Source organism: Vicugna pacos, chromosome 10 (assembly GCF_048564905.1).
Source record: "Vicugna pacos chromosome 10, VicPac4, whole genome shotgun sequence".
In the NCBI taxonomy this organism is placed as follows: Eukaryota; Metazoa; Chordata; class Mammalia; order Artiodactyla; family Camelidae; genus Vicugna; species Vicugna pacos.
The window spans coordinates 46502972-46518367 of NC_132996.1; the positions used below are offsets into that span (position 1 = coordinate 46502972).

Genomic DNA, 15396 nt, shown 5'->3' on the forward strand with positions numbered 1-15396 from the left:
GAAAACGTTAATATACAAATCCAGTTTTAAAAAGGTATTGTACTTGAAACTAGGTTTAGTCACTGTTGACTAGCCTTCCTCATGTACACTAAGACATCTTCTACAAACTCTAGAGTTTGTTCCAAAACACTGTGAATAATCAGTGGTTTAAGTTGTGGTTAGTTTTTCATATGAATGATAATAGAAAATTACCTTTGGAGAATGTTAAATAAGTTTAACTTTATTCAACTTTAATTAAAGTTGAACAGATTCCTTTAGTAACAGGGCCTCTTAGAGCTTTTAATATGCTAATATACTTCAGAAATCTCTTAGATTCCATAAGTAAGACATAATTTCCAAACTTGCTTGATCCAAGAATTTCTTACTGTCTTCTTAGAACTGCTCAAGATTCACAGCTTTTGAACTAGTGTCCCATCAGGACAACCTACAAATTGTCTAAGTTGCTTAGAAAAAAGGACTTGTGAGTACTGTATTACTAACAGCTTTCTTTTTAAATTTACCAGCTAAGAAGCTTAGAGGGAATCTATCAAATTTCTGCATCAATTTAAATCACTGAGAGATGTCCCTTCAAACAATTCACTGCTTAAACTCAGTAAGTATATTATTAAGAGTTACATAAAGTCAGAAAAGGGTAGATAGGATTTACATGAATCATATAAATAATGATAATGCCAGATGCAACTGCTTGAATGTTTGTGTCCCCTAAAATTCATATGTTGAAACCTAATACCCAAGGTGATGGTATTGGGAGGTGGGGCCTTTGGGAGATGATCAGGTCATAAGGGTGGAGACCCCATGAATGGTGTTAGCGCCCTTATAAAAGATCCTCCAGAGAGACCTTCCTTTCTTTTGGCTACATGAGGATGTGAGAAGTCTACAGCCTGGAAGAAGGCCTTCACTCAACCAAGCTGGCACCCTGGATCTTGGACTTCAAGCTTCCAGAAGAGTAAGAAATAACTTTTTGTTTGTTTGTTTATAAGCTAGCTAGTCTGTGGTATTTTGTTACAACAGCCAGAATGGAGTAAGACACCACAGAAGAAAAATATGAAATCTACTAAAAACTAATTTCATAAGTAACATACTTGGCTTTACTTTCTTCAACTTATACCTAAGTCTTGGTTCTTCTCTTTATCTGTATAATCACGACTAAATTACCTGATCTCCAAAGTGTGCAATATAAGACCAAACGGTGACTTCCTGAATTCACTTGAGAATATATAAAGACAAACAACAAATGGTGATGATACTGTAAAACATCAGACTAAATTTAAAGTTTTAAATATCTGACTAAATTTTTTAAGATCTTCAAAATGAGATCTTAACGTCATTTTTACCTTTCAATTTCTTTTTCATGAGGGTTTGAAATCATTAACTTTGCTTTGTTATTTTCATCAGTAATGGCTTTCTGTTCTTCATAGGCCTTTAGTTTTTCTTTTAACATTAAAATCTAGTAAAGAGAAACAGTAGTTAAAATACAAAACAAATTATTTGTCTTCATAATGCATGGCCACAGAAAAAGTTTAGCTGTGAAAAATAACTGAACAAGCCAGATTTCAATTGTAATAAGAAAGCACATCAAAGTTTTAGACAATAAAGATTGCAGAATCCCATAAATGGGGAACTGAGGGAGATTAGCAATAATGTAAAGGGCAGACATACCTCTTCCTTCTGTTGATTACAGATCTTTACATACTGAGTTATATGATTGTCGAGGTTAAGAACATTGCTTCTCAACTGTTGAAAAATAGAAATTAAGATTATGTATATATAGAGATAACAATCACAGAGTTATATACACAAACAAAATGGCATTATATTTTCATTAATTCAGTTCTCTATAAATTCAGAATTTGTGATGATTATGATTATGTGACAATCGTGATAAATTATGCTGATGTTTAAAATCTATGACAAGAGGATATGCTGTGGACATTAGCACATCAATAATATAAATGAAATTATAAAGAAATCGCCTTACTATCTGAAAAAAGGTACTTTTAAGAACTTGCAAAGCATTCACTCACATTATAATAAAAATTGCCCACTGTCTTTATCTTTTCCCCTCACTTCTAAGAAACAGGTAATTTTAATTTCCACCCATTTGTAAGTTCAAGTTGTTTTTAATGAGTTCTTAATACATTTTATCCTTTTTATAAAAGGATGGCCCTCTTGGCAGCTATGGAACAGTGGAAAAAATATTCAACATGTAATCCAAATACTTGATTTTGAGGCCCTGCCCACTTCTCACTGAACTTAGAATTTAACACTTAAAAACTCTGAACATGTGATTCCTCAACTGTAAAGTAGAGGTAGAAATGACTTCTTCAATGGGTTGGTGTAAGGATTGCATGAAAAGCCTGGGTGAAAAACTTTTGTACATCCATATAGTACAACCTTTCCCAATTTATTGTACAAACAATATATAAACATTTCTCTAAGGAAGATAACAACCTCCTTATCTTCATGCAATGGGAGTAGCAGAAGGGTAAGTGGGAAGAGAAGCCATCACATCAGCTGAACTCCCGTTCTATTCCAACCCTGAGATCCTGTGATTTTACACATACATCATGTTTAACTTAAATTGTAAAAAATTACCCCAAACTACTGGCAAAATTACTGAGCTAATCAATCATGATTATATTGCTGGAGCTACACAGACTGGTTACATCAGTATCATGAGCGTGGAAATAATTTTTAAAAGGCTATTTACTTTACAAACTGAGGCAGATACTGTATCTGCTTTACAGATGAAGTAACTAAGGTTCAGAGAGATTAGCTAACATGCCCCAGATATTCAGGTAGAACGTGTTGGTGCTGGGCTAGGCAGAGCCTCAGCCTTGGCTGCAACTGATGTGTTAAAGCCTTCAGCAATTACTCGAGCTGCCATCAAAATATCACATGCCATGATGTGAAAAGAGTTAGAAAGAAAGGCACTAAAGCATCCTAGCTGCCCAAAGACTAAATGTAACAGTACCTCTTATATATGTAATCAAGATGCTTAATGGTTTAAGTGTCTCAGTTAATACTCAATTAATGAGGTTAGTAAACACATTTCTAACTGTTTCCTAACTCATTAGTAGAAATACAACTCTAATATTTTGCTGGAATTATAGAAAAGAAGAAAATGCACCCAATATCCTTACAACAAAGGCAGAGAAAACACTTACAGAAGATTTAATGTCCTTTGCACGGTTAGCATACTTAAGAGTGTTATATGTGTCATCGTAGAACACAGAGGAAGGACTAACAGCAGCTATCATTATAGTTTGACAGTTTCCTCCAAGAGAATCCTTTAACAAGCGAGTGAGCTTACTATTTCTGTAAGGAATATGCTGATTCTTCCTCTGAAAGAACAAAAAAAGAATTCTTATGTCATTTTCCACATTCAAATACAAACCTGCTACCATTTCACTATAAGAATTTAAGCACTGCCCAACTTTTTCCAGACCCATGATATAATTAGTGACTGAAACGATGATAATGAATCTTATGAGACAATTCAGTGAATATATAAAACAAATATCCTAGTGAAAAACTGTATCTCCATCTGATTAAATATGAACTTTAGTTAATCATAAAATTTCAGTATTGCTTCATTAGCTGTGATAAGTGGACCATATTAATGTGAGATGCTAACAGAGGAAATTGAGTGTGGGGTATATTTAACAAAATTCCTGTATTATCTTAGCAACATTTCCATAAAACTACTCAGAAACAAAAATGTCTATTAAAAAAAAAAACTCCATTCATTTTTTAAAAAGAAATTAAAATACAAAAGTAATATATGCCCTATAGAAATATACTAGAGGAATAATAAAAATTCTGCATGGCATAGAGTTACTTCCCTCCTTAAATAACCATCTAACATGAATACAAAATATATTATAATTAAAATCTTACAGATATTTTATCTGAAAACACAACATTTCTAAGAGAACTTAATTTTTCTAGGTTTTCTTTTACTTAAAAGTTAATATTCTGATTTTAAAGTAATAATTTTTTCAAACACTACCACTTCTATATACAAACAGAACAGTACAGTGTTAAGCTTAAAGCAACTTTATGCTATCCAATGTAAACCTTTCATATTACAGAAGAGAAAAATGAAGCTTGGCAAAAAGTGAAATGACTTGCCTCAGGTCACATGGCAGGTCATTCACAGAGCTAGGAATGGGCCCCAGATCTTCTAACTCCCAGTACACTATGCTGTCCACCATAGATAGCAGTCTTTCCCAATCACTGGGGAAGATGCACTGTTGGTGCTACTTGGAATGATTTTGCTTGTCACTGACTAGTAAATGGCTCAGATGGAGTCAACTAATAAAACTAAATAAGTATATGGAAAAAATATCATGAATGGCTTAAGTTTAGACAATCAGTCTCTACACCCTGCTGTCTGCCTACATGTTTGAGATTTTAACTTTGAATATAAAATATATCTCGCTTTTGTAATCTTCATGTGATTTTAGTAACTTGCCTTTTTAAAAAAGACTTCCCTAATCATTTGAATTTACTTCATACTAGATCAAAATGCAACATTTTGAAGAGTTTAACAGTAATTTTCCTAAAGCTTTTGAGTTTGGCTTTAACTTAAATTACCATATTTTAACTTTAAAAAAAGGACGTCATTTTTACAAATACAGAAGTTATCAAATATGCTCTGTTCTAATAAGCACTTCAAGCATACAGTAGATTTAAAATATTTTTAAATGCCTTAAAGTCATCTAGCAAACACTATCTGATTAGGTGATTTAATTACATTTTCTACCTTAAAACTCCTCTTTCTCTCTAAGAAAAACTAACACTTTAATATTTAATACAACTTTACAGTATGTACATAAAATACTAACCAGACCAGAATTAAGCTTTTCTGAAATGTGTTTTTTGTTTTCATGCCAGTTTAATTATCTTGCTTGCTCTGTAGTGACCATTAAATGGGAATTTTAAAAAATCAAATTCAAATAAATGATGAGAATGTACCATAGAATATTAACTATCACTCTTATATTTATCAAATTCTGATTATAAAACTAGAAGTTAAAAAAACAAAACAAACAACACTCCCCATAGCTTTATTTGAAATAATAGGCTCTCTGAGGTCTTTGCTCTGTATATAAACATTATTGTTATATTCTTAAAATCTGATTTATAATAGACCTTAAAAACAAAATTATGTTAAAAATAACTTTCTAGGAACTATACATATTTCAATATCTCAAAATACTTAAACAAATAAACATATAGTACCTACCTTTGTATCTGCTAAGGCATTGATAACATTCCCAAGAGCTAAAAGTGATCGATTAATATTTGTGCCTTCTATAAACCGGGTCCCTTTAGCACTGGTAGAACTGGCTCTCTCAGACCCTGCCAGGTCAATGAGTGACATCTTGGCAATTCGGACATTTTGGTTGATACTTGCTGTTTTATCTTGTTGTCTCAAATAAATCTTTTTGAAATTACAGGAGAATAGGGAAAATGAGAATTAGAGTTAACAAAATTAAAAGGGAAATATACACTTTATTTTTAAAACAGCAGGAAGTTAATTATTTTCATTTAAAAGAACAAGGTATAATCTGACTGACTGATATCCAAGAGTACCAAAAGTAATCACCAACATCAAGAAAAATTCGAAAATAAAAAGGTTTCCTATATGGGTACCAGAAGGCAAGTTAACTCCTGTCCTGACAGGTCAAAAACAACTGCCACTTGTATTCTGGTAACCCTTATAAAGAAAGAGCTAAGACATTTTGGGGCAAATCTCAGTGTCCCAGATAAACATTTCTCTCAAGATTACTGATAAATCAAGAGTCAGTGGTAAGAAAAGAAAAGATTAAAATTTTGTGGCCTGAAGACTTTCTAAATGACCTGATTGCTTCAAATCTAAATTCTTTCAACTATAACTTTCAACAATTTCTTTCTATAAGATGAGTTTCACATAGCATAATCCAGAATTAAGTTATATAATCATTTGGATTTTAAAAGAACTAGAAACTACAAATAATAACTACGACCCTATGCTTTAGCTTTTTCTAGAATTGTATTCCTAAAAAGTACTGTATCAACAGAATCACATGCTTCCTTAAAGAATGCAACTACTTACATGGTCACTATGGTGAAATCTTTTAAAAACTCAATCAGTATCTCCCCATTTATTTGTTCTGTAAATCTAGATCTATAAAGAGAAAGTTTGCTCTGAATCTAAGATTATCTTTTAGAAAGATTAAATATTTTCACCAACTCAGAAAAAAAACAAACACTGCAACGTCTAACACTACCACTTTACTATTCTCTATCTTCTTACAGATAAAAATTTACATTTCTAATTTACAACATGTCAATTCTAAATATTCTTGACAGTCATCTCAAATCTAAATACTTTTGATAGAATCTTCTCAAAGCTGCAAAGTAAAGTGATCGCTGAGAAGTAGAGAGGTCTACAGATGAAGAGATTTTTTTTTTGTATGTGTGAAAATTACCATCCATAAATTTGGGTTCATTTATTCCTCATTCAGTTTTATGAGCAATAGTCTAGCAACCTGTTACCTGAAAAACAGCATGAGAGCGAGAAGATGTAGCATTCACATCAGTGGGATGCTGTGTCCTGTTTTTGTTTCCATTATCCAATAACTGTAAAATTTCCTCTGAGGATTTGGGCTAAAGAAGTTTAAATAAAAGAAAAATATACAAATTAGCCATCTATCTTTAAATTTTTAAATAAACTGTCAACAAGCAAAATAAAAGGTAAGAAAATGCTTTCCATAAATTTAAATCCCATGAAATACTGTATATCATTTGCTTAGTATTTTGGTGCCATATGAAAAATAAAAGATACCATCTAATCTTTCTGATAAAATATAAATACATTAAGCAGAATAATACACTATATTAAATTTTCAAGTAGATTTTTAAAAGAAAGGTCCATTCAGTTATTTCCAAGGGAAACAAAGTAAGACTAAAGATATACCCTGACTATTTTAACTCTACACTTTGTTATTTAAAGATAAGTAAATAGCTAAATAACCACACTTGCTATTCAAACAAGGGAAAAAGAAGTTTATAAAACACACCTGATGTAAAGTCAACCCTTGAACGACCACTCCTTTTTGGGCATCTTCCCGGACAGCAAGTGGCCCTGAATTTACTAAGAGGTCACGAATCTGTTCATTATATACCTTAAAATAAAGAGGACAACTTTAGCATTGATGTCAAAGCAACAGTGATAGCATCACACACATACCTGTACATATTGCTTATTTAAAGTTATATTAGAATTTTATCTCAAAAAGAAGCAGCAGCTTATTTCCATTCACTTCACCCCATCTATCACACATTGTCATTACTTGCCTAACATCTGAGAAAACAGATGATTACCTACACTTGTACTTAAAATTTAAAGGTGCAGTCATTATACCCTCCTCCATAATTACCAACTTGATGACTACATTGAAAAAGAAATAAGATAGCTAAAATTGCCTTTTCTTATTTCCTGGAAATACAAGAGGAACACTGTCTTGGAAAACTCTAGCAATCTGAATGTAAGTTATATGGAAGTCACATGGTTCTTACTAGAAAAGATACAAATTGTTTCATAGTGCCCTAGTCCAAACGTTTTAAATTTTAGAGCTTAAAAGTTAAAAAACACCCACACTCAAAAAGGGATAGTATTTATTTCAATTATCCTTCAATTACATTAAGTTTAACACATAATTCTATGATAAGTTCCATAATGGGACACCCCCACATCCCAATTTGAATGATGGAGTTAAGTGATCTGTCCACAGTCACAAAGGTAATAGCAGAGCAGGGATCAGAGCCTGATATCCTCACTCTAGTGCATGGCACTGAATACATGTCTGTATTTTAAGTCTCTGAGAATTACTTTTTTTTAGTAATTTCTATAAATAATGCACAGAAATAGTACTATTGACCTGATTTCATGAATTTACTAAAGGTACTAAGTTTTCTTCTTGCCAATGAAATGACAATTACAACTACTTGATTACATTTTTAAAAAACCACATATAAAATTAAGTCTTTAAGAATTATTTTGTGTAAGTAATATCTATATTATAATAAATAGTCCATAGTGGTAATTCATTGCTGGTAAAATTTTCTACAATGAATGATAACCATGTTTAAATGTAATAAACTCTTAAAAGTAGTAAAAAGATAATATGAAAGATACATTTTTTGGTTCTCATTTTTCTGATAAGCAGCAGCCACTTTTTAAATGATTCCCCTTACCCTCTTCAATCATACAAAATGCACAATTAGAACATTCACTCTCAAGCTGGTCTGTGCATCAGAATCACCTGCGAGCTTTCAAAAAACATAGATGCCTTGGCCACAATCCACACCAATTAAATTAAAATGTCCAGGGGGTGAGGCCTAGGCATGTCTATTTTTAAAAAGCTCCATAGCCAATTCTGGTGCATAGCCTGAGTAGAAAACTATTAGAATGGACATTGCCTTACCATTAATAAAATGAAAGCAGATTTTAAAAAAGGAAAAACAATCAAAAACATTATAAATAACCAAACTTCAAAATTCTCAGTTACAAAAGTATCTAAGGAAGAAATAATGAGTACTTCCATGTTCCCTTCCTAATTAAGTTCAGAACAATTCTTTTCAGTACTTAACTATAAGAAATGAGTTTTACTTTCCTTTTATCACCAAGTTCTAAAGACCAACAAGAAAATTTTTAGCAACATAATCAATTTTTGAAATGTGAAGAAACTCTCCCAGTAGAAACCAAGCTATAAGATGTCAATATAACAGCAGTGACAACTAGAAATTTACTCTCGATACCACAAAGGACAGGTAGTAAAATTAGGGACCTATGTTTCTGCACTGGTTTCTGAAACACTATCTGAACACAAAGTCAGAATGTCAATCACTTAGTTATGATTTGCTGAATGCCAGCTATTAAGAGGGTAAACAGCCTCAAAGAACGACAGGGTATGTCAAAATGACACAAGATACACCGTGAAGGAGCTGCATCTGGCCAAATCTGGCACAACTTGCGCACATAAATAAATACTTAGAGAAAGGGATTATAATCTATTGAATAATGTTAAGACTCCATAAATCCACAATGATACAGTAAAGTAAAGGAAAAGCCCTTCCTAATATTAGAAAGCCAATGAATAAATGTATATGAAATCATGGAATTCAAAAATCACTATCATCTGTCAACATAATCATAATTAAGGCAGGAGTCATCAGTGGATGGTAAAACTAATAGATGAAAGTTTGAGGAGTAAGAGGATATTTACACTGATTCCTTATAAGTTACTTATTAATTATAAAGGATAAAGTAGTATCTTTATAGTAGAAAACTTTGTAGACACCAGCATAACAAAATTGATCAAAGCTAACATAGTCAGTAATGGGACTAACTAATTATAATTACATAGGCCTCTTGATATGTTGTCATATAAGAAAAATTCATTGCCACTTCTATGGTATTTCTGAAAGTGCATAACCTGAATGCAATCATGACAAATCCAAACTAAGGGCTTTATGACAGTAACATAAAATACAAAGAAATAAAAATCCAGATTAAGGTTTAAGTTCACAAGTGAACACAATTCATAATCTTAGATTTTCTTTTTCAATAAAGGACACAAAGAATAACTAGTAAAATTGCATTAAGGTCTATAGATTACATAACAGTATATCATTGTTAATTTCCTGATTTTGATAATTATTCAGTGGTTATAAAAGAAAATTACGTGTTTTTATAAGTCTAAGTTACAGTTCAGGAAAAAAATTGCATACACACATACAGAGAAAAATCAAATGTGGTAAAATGTTGATATTTGGGAACTCTGGGTGAAGGTTATCTGTGAGTTCTTTGTACTAATCTTGTTACTTTTGCATAAATCAGAAGTTACGGCAGAATAAAATACTTAACAGAAAAAGAGTAAGATGCAGAACAAATACTTAAGACCAGGAATTTTAAAGATATATATTTATGAGAACATTTCTGCATGATGGAATAATTTGAATGTACCACGGACCTTCTTAGAAAAAGATTTCTCAGTACTATTGATTAATCTAAAAAATGACATTGTGAACTTACCTCCAGATAAGAAACTGCAGTACTACATATCTTCTCCTCTTTAATCTCATCCATGGATTTGTAAAGGTCTAACATTGTTAGATACATCACTCCAGGCTCAGCAGCTGATCCTAGCATTGTGTGGGTCTTCCCAGCTCCAGTGGCACCATACGCAAGGACTGAGTTTTTATGAAAAGGTATCAAAGCTTTTTGTTATGACATATAACATTATAGTACCTACTGTCTATTAATAGTTCCATCTGGCTATCCTAAATGGTAACTATAAATCCACTAGATTCAAAATTAATGTACAGTGTTAACCTTAAAACCTGAGAATTTTAACACAAATTGACTCTTACTCCTATATTCACTATTGAGAATACAGCAGATGGTGTTATCATCCACCCATCTACCCCCCACCTCCTCCCTTTCTTCTATAACAACCTTACAAATTTTAATCAATTATCAGTCTCATCTATTAGTCTCAGTCTTCTTTAATCTGTCCTTTAGAATTTGTACAGTTATTTTTAAGAAAACAAAATATGAATATGTTAAACCTTCTTAATTGTTCCAGTCCTATATGAGAAAGTTCAAATGCTTCACCTACAAATATTTTTAGGCACTCTAAGAGTGGGCACCTGGATATCGCTCCAGCCTATTTCTACCTGTGATCTAGGTATACTAGGTTATTTCAAGTTCTCTGCAAGTGCTGTTCCTTTTCTATATTCCACTGCCTTTGTCTTGGAGAGTCCCTCTAGTGAATCCAGCTGGAAAACTTTCACCTGCTCTAAATATTCAGCACAAACGTCACTTTCCTGTGCCTTCCCTAATCGTCTTCGGTCAAAACGTCTGCTCCCTCATTTGAGCCCTCATCCTTTTACTTGAGCACGTACCACACTGTATTTCTAACCATGAGCTCCACCACACCAAAGGCCATGCATCCCTCACACCTACCTGGCACAGAGTAGACTCCGGTGCTTAGCACAGTGCCTGACATACTCAACAATAAATAATTTTGAATAGATGAATGTATACTTACGAAAACAGAGAAAAATCACAAAGATACCAAAATACGAAAAAGCAACCCTGCAATAACCATGTTTCACATCACAGGGAAGTTGGGGGAGGAAGCTGGGAAGAATTAGAAACTTGTAACTTAGGACAAGTTTGCTGAATGAATGAATTTTAGATAGAAGTCATTTACAAAATTCCTTTTAAAATTTTTATTTTGGGCAAATTACTTTGTTTTCAAGATTCTATCCAGTACAACATAAAAGTGATGTGTTTCTTCAAGTGCAAAAAATATAAAATTAAAAAAATCCACTCTGAATTACATACCCAACATAATATTTAGCTAGGGCAATAAGCTTTTGAGAATTATTTTTATAAGTTAAATCTCTCTGCTAAGTTTGTTAACATACTACAAAAATACTTTTCAGTAGAATGAATTAAACTGATGCATGTTTCATTTTGTTCTATTTTATGTAAACCAGCAGTACGTCAAGAAGTCTTAAGATAGCTGGTAAGAATATAAAGTGAAACCAAGAAGACACCAAAGATTCAGTATTACTTTGGTAGAGATTTTTTCATTTGGAGTCAAGAAAAAATTTTTTAAATCTCTAGAGAAAATATGGAGTTTCATGAATGAGGAAAAGAATACCTGCTTAAAAATGAAAATCAAAGCAGTTCTAATCAATAAACCACATTCCATTCTTGCTTGACCTAGAGGGTAAGTCTTCTGTAATAAAACTGAATGAGTCAGTGAAAGACAGTGAAACATGTTATAGTTTGGGGATATCTTAAAGAAAATACCATAAATAATGGTAATTTCAAAAATAAGGTATTAATAATGGTGTGAAGTGCCTGGTAAGCATTCAATTAAAATCTCTCTAGGAAATCAACATGGCTGTTTTGAAAGGCAAATTATTAGAGGTCTATCTAGAGCACTACAGATGATTTTTGGGATAAAGATATGCTAAAACAGCACATGATATTCAATTAACACGGGCTTTTAATATTTTTTATTTCAAGGTACTATAAAGAAAAATGGTGCTATAAAGAAATTGCCAAGTGTTCAGAAATGCCCCACTATTCCTCCGGGATTGCTCTATAGGTAATTACTGGGAGAATTTATGAATACAAATTGTGACAAATCTGACACTGAGTATAAGAAGCATGTGGTTTTATAACAGGAAACTGAAAGGATGACCATCTACAGGAACCAAAGCAAGGCCCAGGAAGAAAAAGTTTCACAAACAATATATGTTATATATGATTACTATATTTCAAAGAAAATCTACATTTACAGTGAACGTTTGCTGAACTTTTTTTTTAAAGCAAACAAGCATCTTAAAATTGATCATATTTAGAAGAAAGAGTAGATGTCCCCTCTAATGTAAAACTGAAATTAGACGGAAACATTAAAACCCAGTTGTAGCAATTACCTGTGCAATTATATCCATTCAAAAAACTACGAAGAATTGGCTTAGTAGTGTGTTCGAAAACTTCCAATTGAGTTGAAGTTTCATCAAAAACAGCATCAAATACAAATTTAAGATCCTTATTTTGTCTCTTTGTAATATCTCGGTTTATAGTTTTCTTCCCGTGGAAAAAACTGATTTCTTCTTGCCTGGGATCAAAAACTAGAATATGCTTATCCACAACATGGACCACTTTATGGAAGCCAGCTGCCTTTTCTTTTGTGTTTTCAGGACGCACTCGAACAACTACTTTCATGTGATGACACAGGTCTTCCTCTGTGACAGGCATTGTTGATTACCTTGATTCCTCTGTTTATGTGAATGCCTGAATATTTCTCTGAAATTAAGAAATATTAATATTATTTCTACTTGTATGCAAAATGACCAGCATGTAGTATTCACTAAAATAAGAAAGGTGTTAATTCTGTTCCACCCACCTGGTAAATATTACTGGAAATATATTTATATATATATTTCAATATATATAGTTCATTCCTTGGTTTGAAACCTTCCTGTGGTTCTTTAATCATATTCAGAGTCAAAGTGCTTTTCAGTTTTCACTTCATGTTTTACTTACTTTCCCCTTTGCTCACTCCATTCCAGCTAACATATCAAGTACTCCAGTATGGTCTTTCCATGAGCCTTTCCTTCTATTGTAAAGTGCTTTCCTCAATATCTGTATGGCTAATTTCCTCATTTCTTTTAAGTCCTTGCTCAAATGCTGCCCCCTTGCCCATTCTTATTAAAATTGCTAATCCTATTCCTAATCACCCTTATACTACTCTACAATTTTCCCAAAGCCCTTACAACTTCCTAAAAGAATATGTATTTTTTATTTACTTTTTGTTGTTTACTTTCTCTCCTCTAATTAAACTATAAACTCTTTAAGGGCATTTTTAAAAAAAAATCTGTTTTGCTTATCAATGTGTTCCAAGCCTAAAGCACTGCCTAGATATGGTAGACGCTCTATAAAAACTTGAATAACTAAGTTAGTAAATTCTAAAAGGCTTCCCCCCAACTTGGTCTTAACTTTTAGATCCTAGATTATTTTCCAGATAGCTGAGGTTCCCAAATTGTTGATCTTTATTAGTTTATCTTTACTGTTTTTATTTGATGTAGTCATCTAGTCAGAGTATAATTTTTAACCCTGCTATCATTGATGAACCCTAAATTTGCATCATTATAGAACAGAAACTAGGATCTATATTCAGAGATTAGGACCTCTGAACACACAATGGGGGAATACACCATTTCTATCACCTTTATACCTGGGGTAGATAACTGATACATCCTTGGGACTATTTTTAATACTATAGGTCTCTGAGATGCAGGTAGAGACAAGCCTGGTTGTGTCAATTTCCACTGCCAAGAGGCTTGCAGCCAAGATCACTTTTACTAAAAATAGTAAGCCAAAGCTCTCTCTTCATTACCTTAATATAATTCCAAGAGATCCTTTCCTGTCCATTCCCATGACCCAAACATTCCCAGAGCTCTTGTGAAAGTCAAAGCTACGTTTTTGGGTAGCCTAGCTGTGATTATATATGGTTTAGCTACAGTGTTTGAGTTAAAGTGGAAGCCCAGGGTCTGATTGATATTTCAGAGATTTATCGGGTTGTGTGTGTGTGCACCATTCAATGTTTTACATTGTGATATAATGTGATCACTATGCAGATAACATACTATTGGGAATAGAGACTACTGAGGTCACTGAAGTAATATAGATAAGAGATGATGTTGTCAACTCAGAACAGGGTAGGGGTCAGATTTTGGATACATTCTGAAAGTAAAGACAAAGGAATTTCCTGATAGATGCAGGGAATAAGAGAAAGAGAGGGCTCAAGAATAACTCCGAGGTTCTTGGTCTGAATGATGGAAGAATAGAATAGTCATCAACTGAGCTGGAAAGAACAGAGGATAGAGCAGGTTTCGGGGTAAGAAAGATCAGGAGTTCATTCTGGACATCTTAAATTTGAGAATTTTAATAGACATCCAGGTAGAAAGGTCAAGACAGCTGGCAGCTAAGTAAAGTAAGTAAAGGTTGTCCTCAGAGTCTTATTACCATTTGAAACTTTTCAATGTTTTTAAAGTTTAACATGGCATTAAGATTTGGAGGGGGGGCAGGCGGTGGCTTTTAAATCAAGGAGAGAATGGTCAGTTGTGCTAAATACTGCTAATAGGTTAAGTACCTACTAAGAAGTAGCCAAGGGATTTGGCAACACAGGGGCAAATGAGAATGAAAATTATGGGGAAATGGTAGGACAAAGGCCTGAATGGGAGAAGACTCAGACAGCAAATATTGGAAGCATTACTGCAAAAGTGAACTAAGAAATGTTAGTTGGTGTGGGTAGAGGGGAAGGGTTAAAAGAAAAGTATCTTGTTTGTTTTTTTAAAAAGAGAGAAAAACAGCAATGATAAAGCTAAAATATGTCACAAAACCACATATTTTTGGAAAGAATTTAAGTAAGGCCAAAGCAATTTAAAAGCAGAAGACACTGGACATAGCACTTCCTTTTCAGGACTCTGTCCTTCTCCCAAAAGAGAATACTGAAATGGAAAGGCTGGTCATTAGGATTCTAACAATCAGGTCCCAGGTGAATTAGTACCCGTCTCTTTCTTCACCCTTGAACTTCTGTCTAGCCAAGTACCACAAAGCGCTTATACCTCACTTCTATGACATTGGACAAGCTACTTAGCCTCAATGAGTCTCAGGTTTCTCATTTGTATAAAAGAGATAATACCTCATAGCTGTTGTGAAGGATAAAAGAGTATTAAGTGTATTAAGGCATTCTATAAATGTCAATTCTCTTCCCTATCTGCCACCATTCCTGCCTCTTCTTCCCAAAGATACTG

At 33.1% G+C, this 15396-nt stretch overlaps 1 protein-coding gene across 4 annotated transcripts in view; it reads right to left on the reverse strand.

Annotated features, from left to right (window-relative positions):
• Positions 1–15396, reverse strand: part of KIF18A (kinesin family member 18A) — a 237797-nt gene that overhangs the window by 216610 nt on the left and 5791 nt on the right. For all 4 annotated transcript variants that reach the window (XR_012076642.1, XR_012076645.1, XR_012076643.1 and 1 more), the window contains exons 2-9: positions 12511–12883; positions 10088–10245; positions 7071–7175; positions 6547–6657; positions 5252–5449; positions 3168–3344; positions 1660–1734; positions 1335–1447 (exon numbers count right to left, since the gene is read on the reverse strand). Coding sequence is in view for 1 of the 4 variants with exons in the window: in XM_031681073.2 (XP_031536933.2) it covers positions 1335–1447; positions 1660–1734; positions 3168–3344; positions 5252–5449; positions 6547–6657; positions 7071–7175; positions 10088–10245; positions 12511–12835 (1262 nt within the window). In the remaining 3 variants the exon portion in view is untranslated. The remainder of the gene's footprint in view (positions 1–1334; positions 1448–1659; positions 1735–3167; positions 3345–5251; positions 5450–6546; positions 6658–7070; positions 7176–10087; positions 10246–12510; positions 12884–15396) is intronic.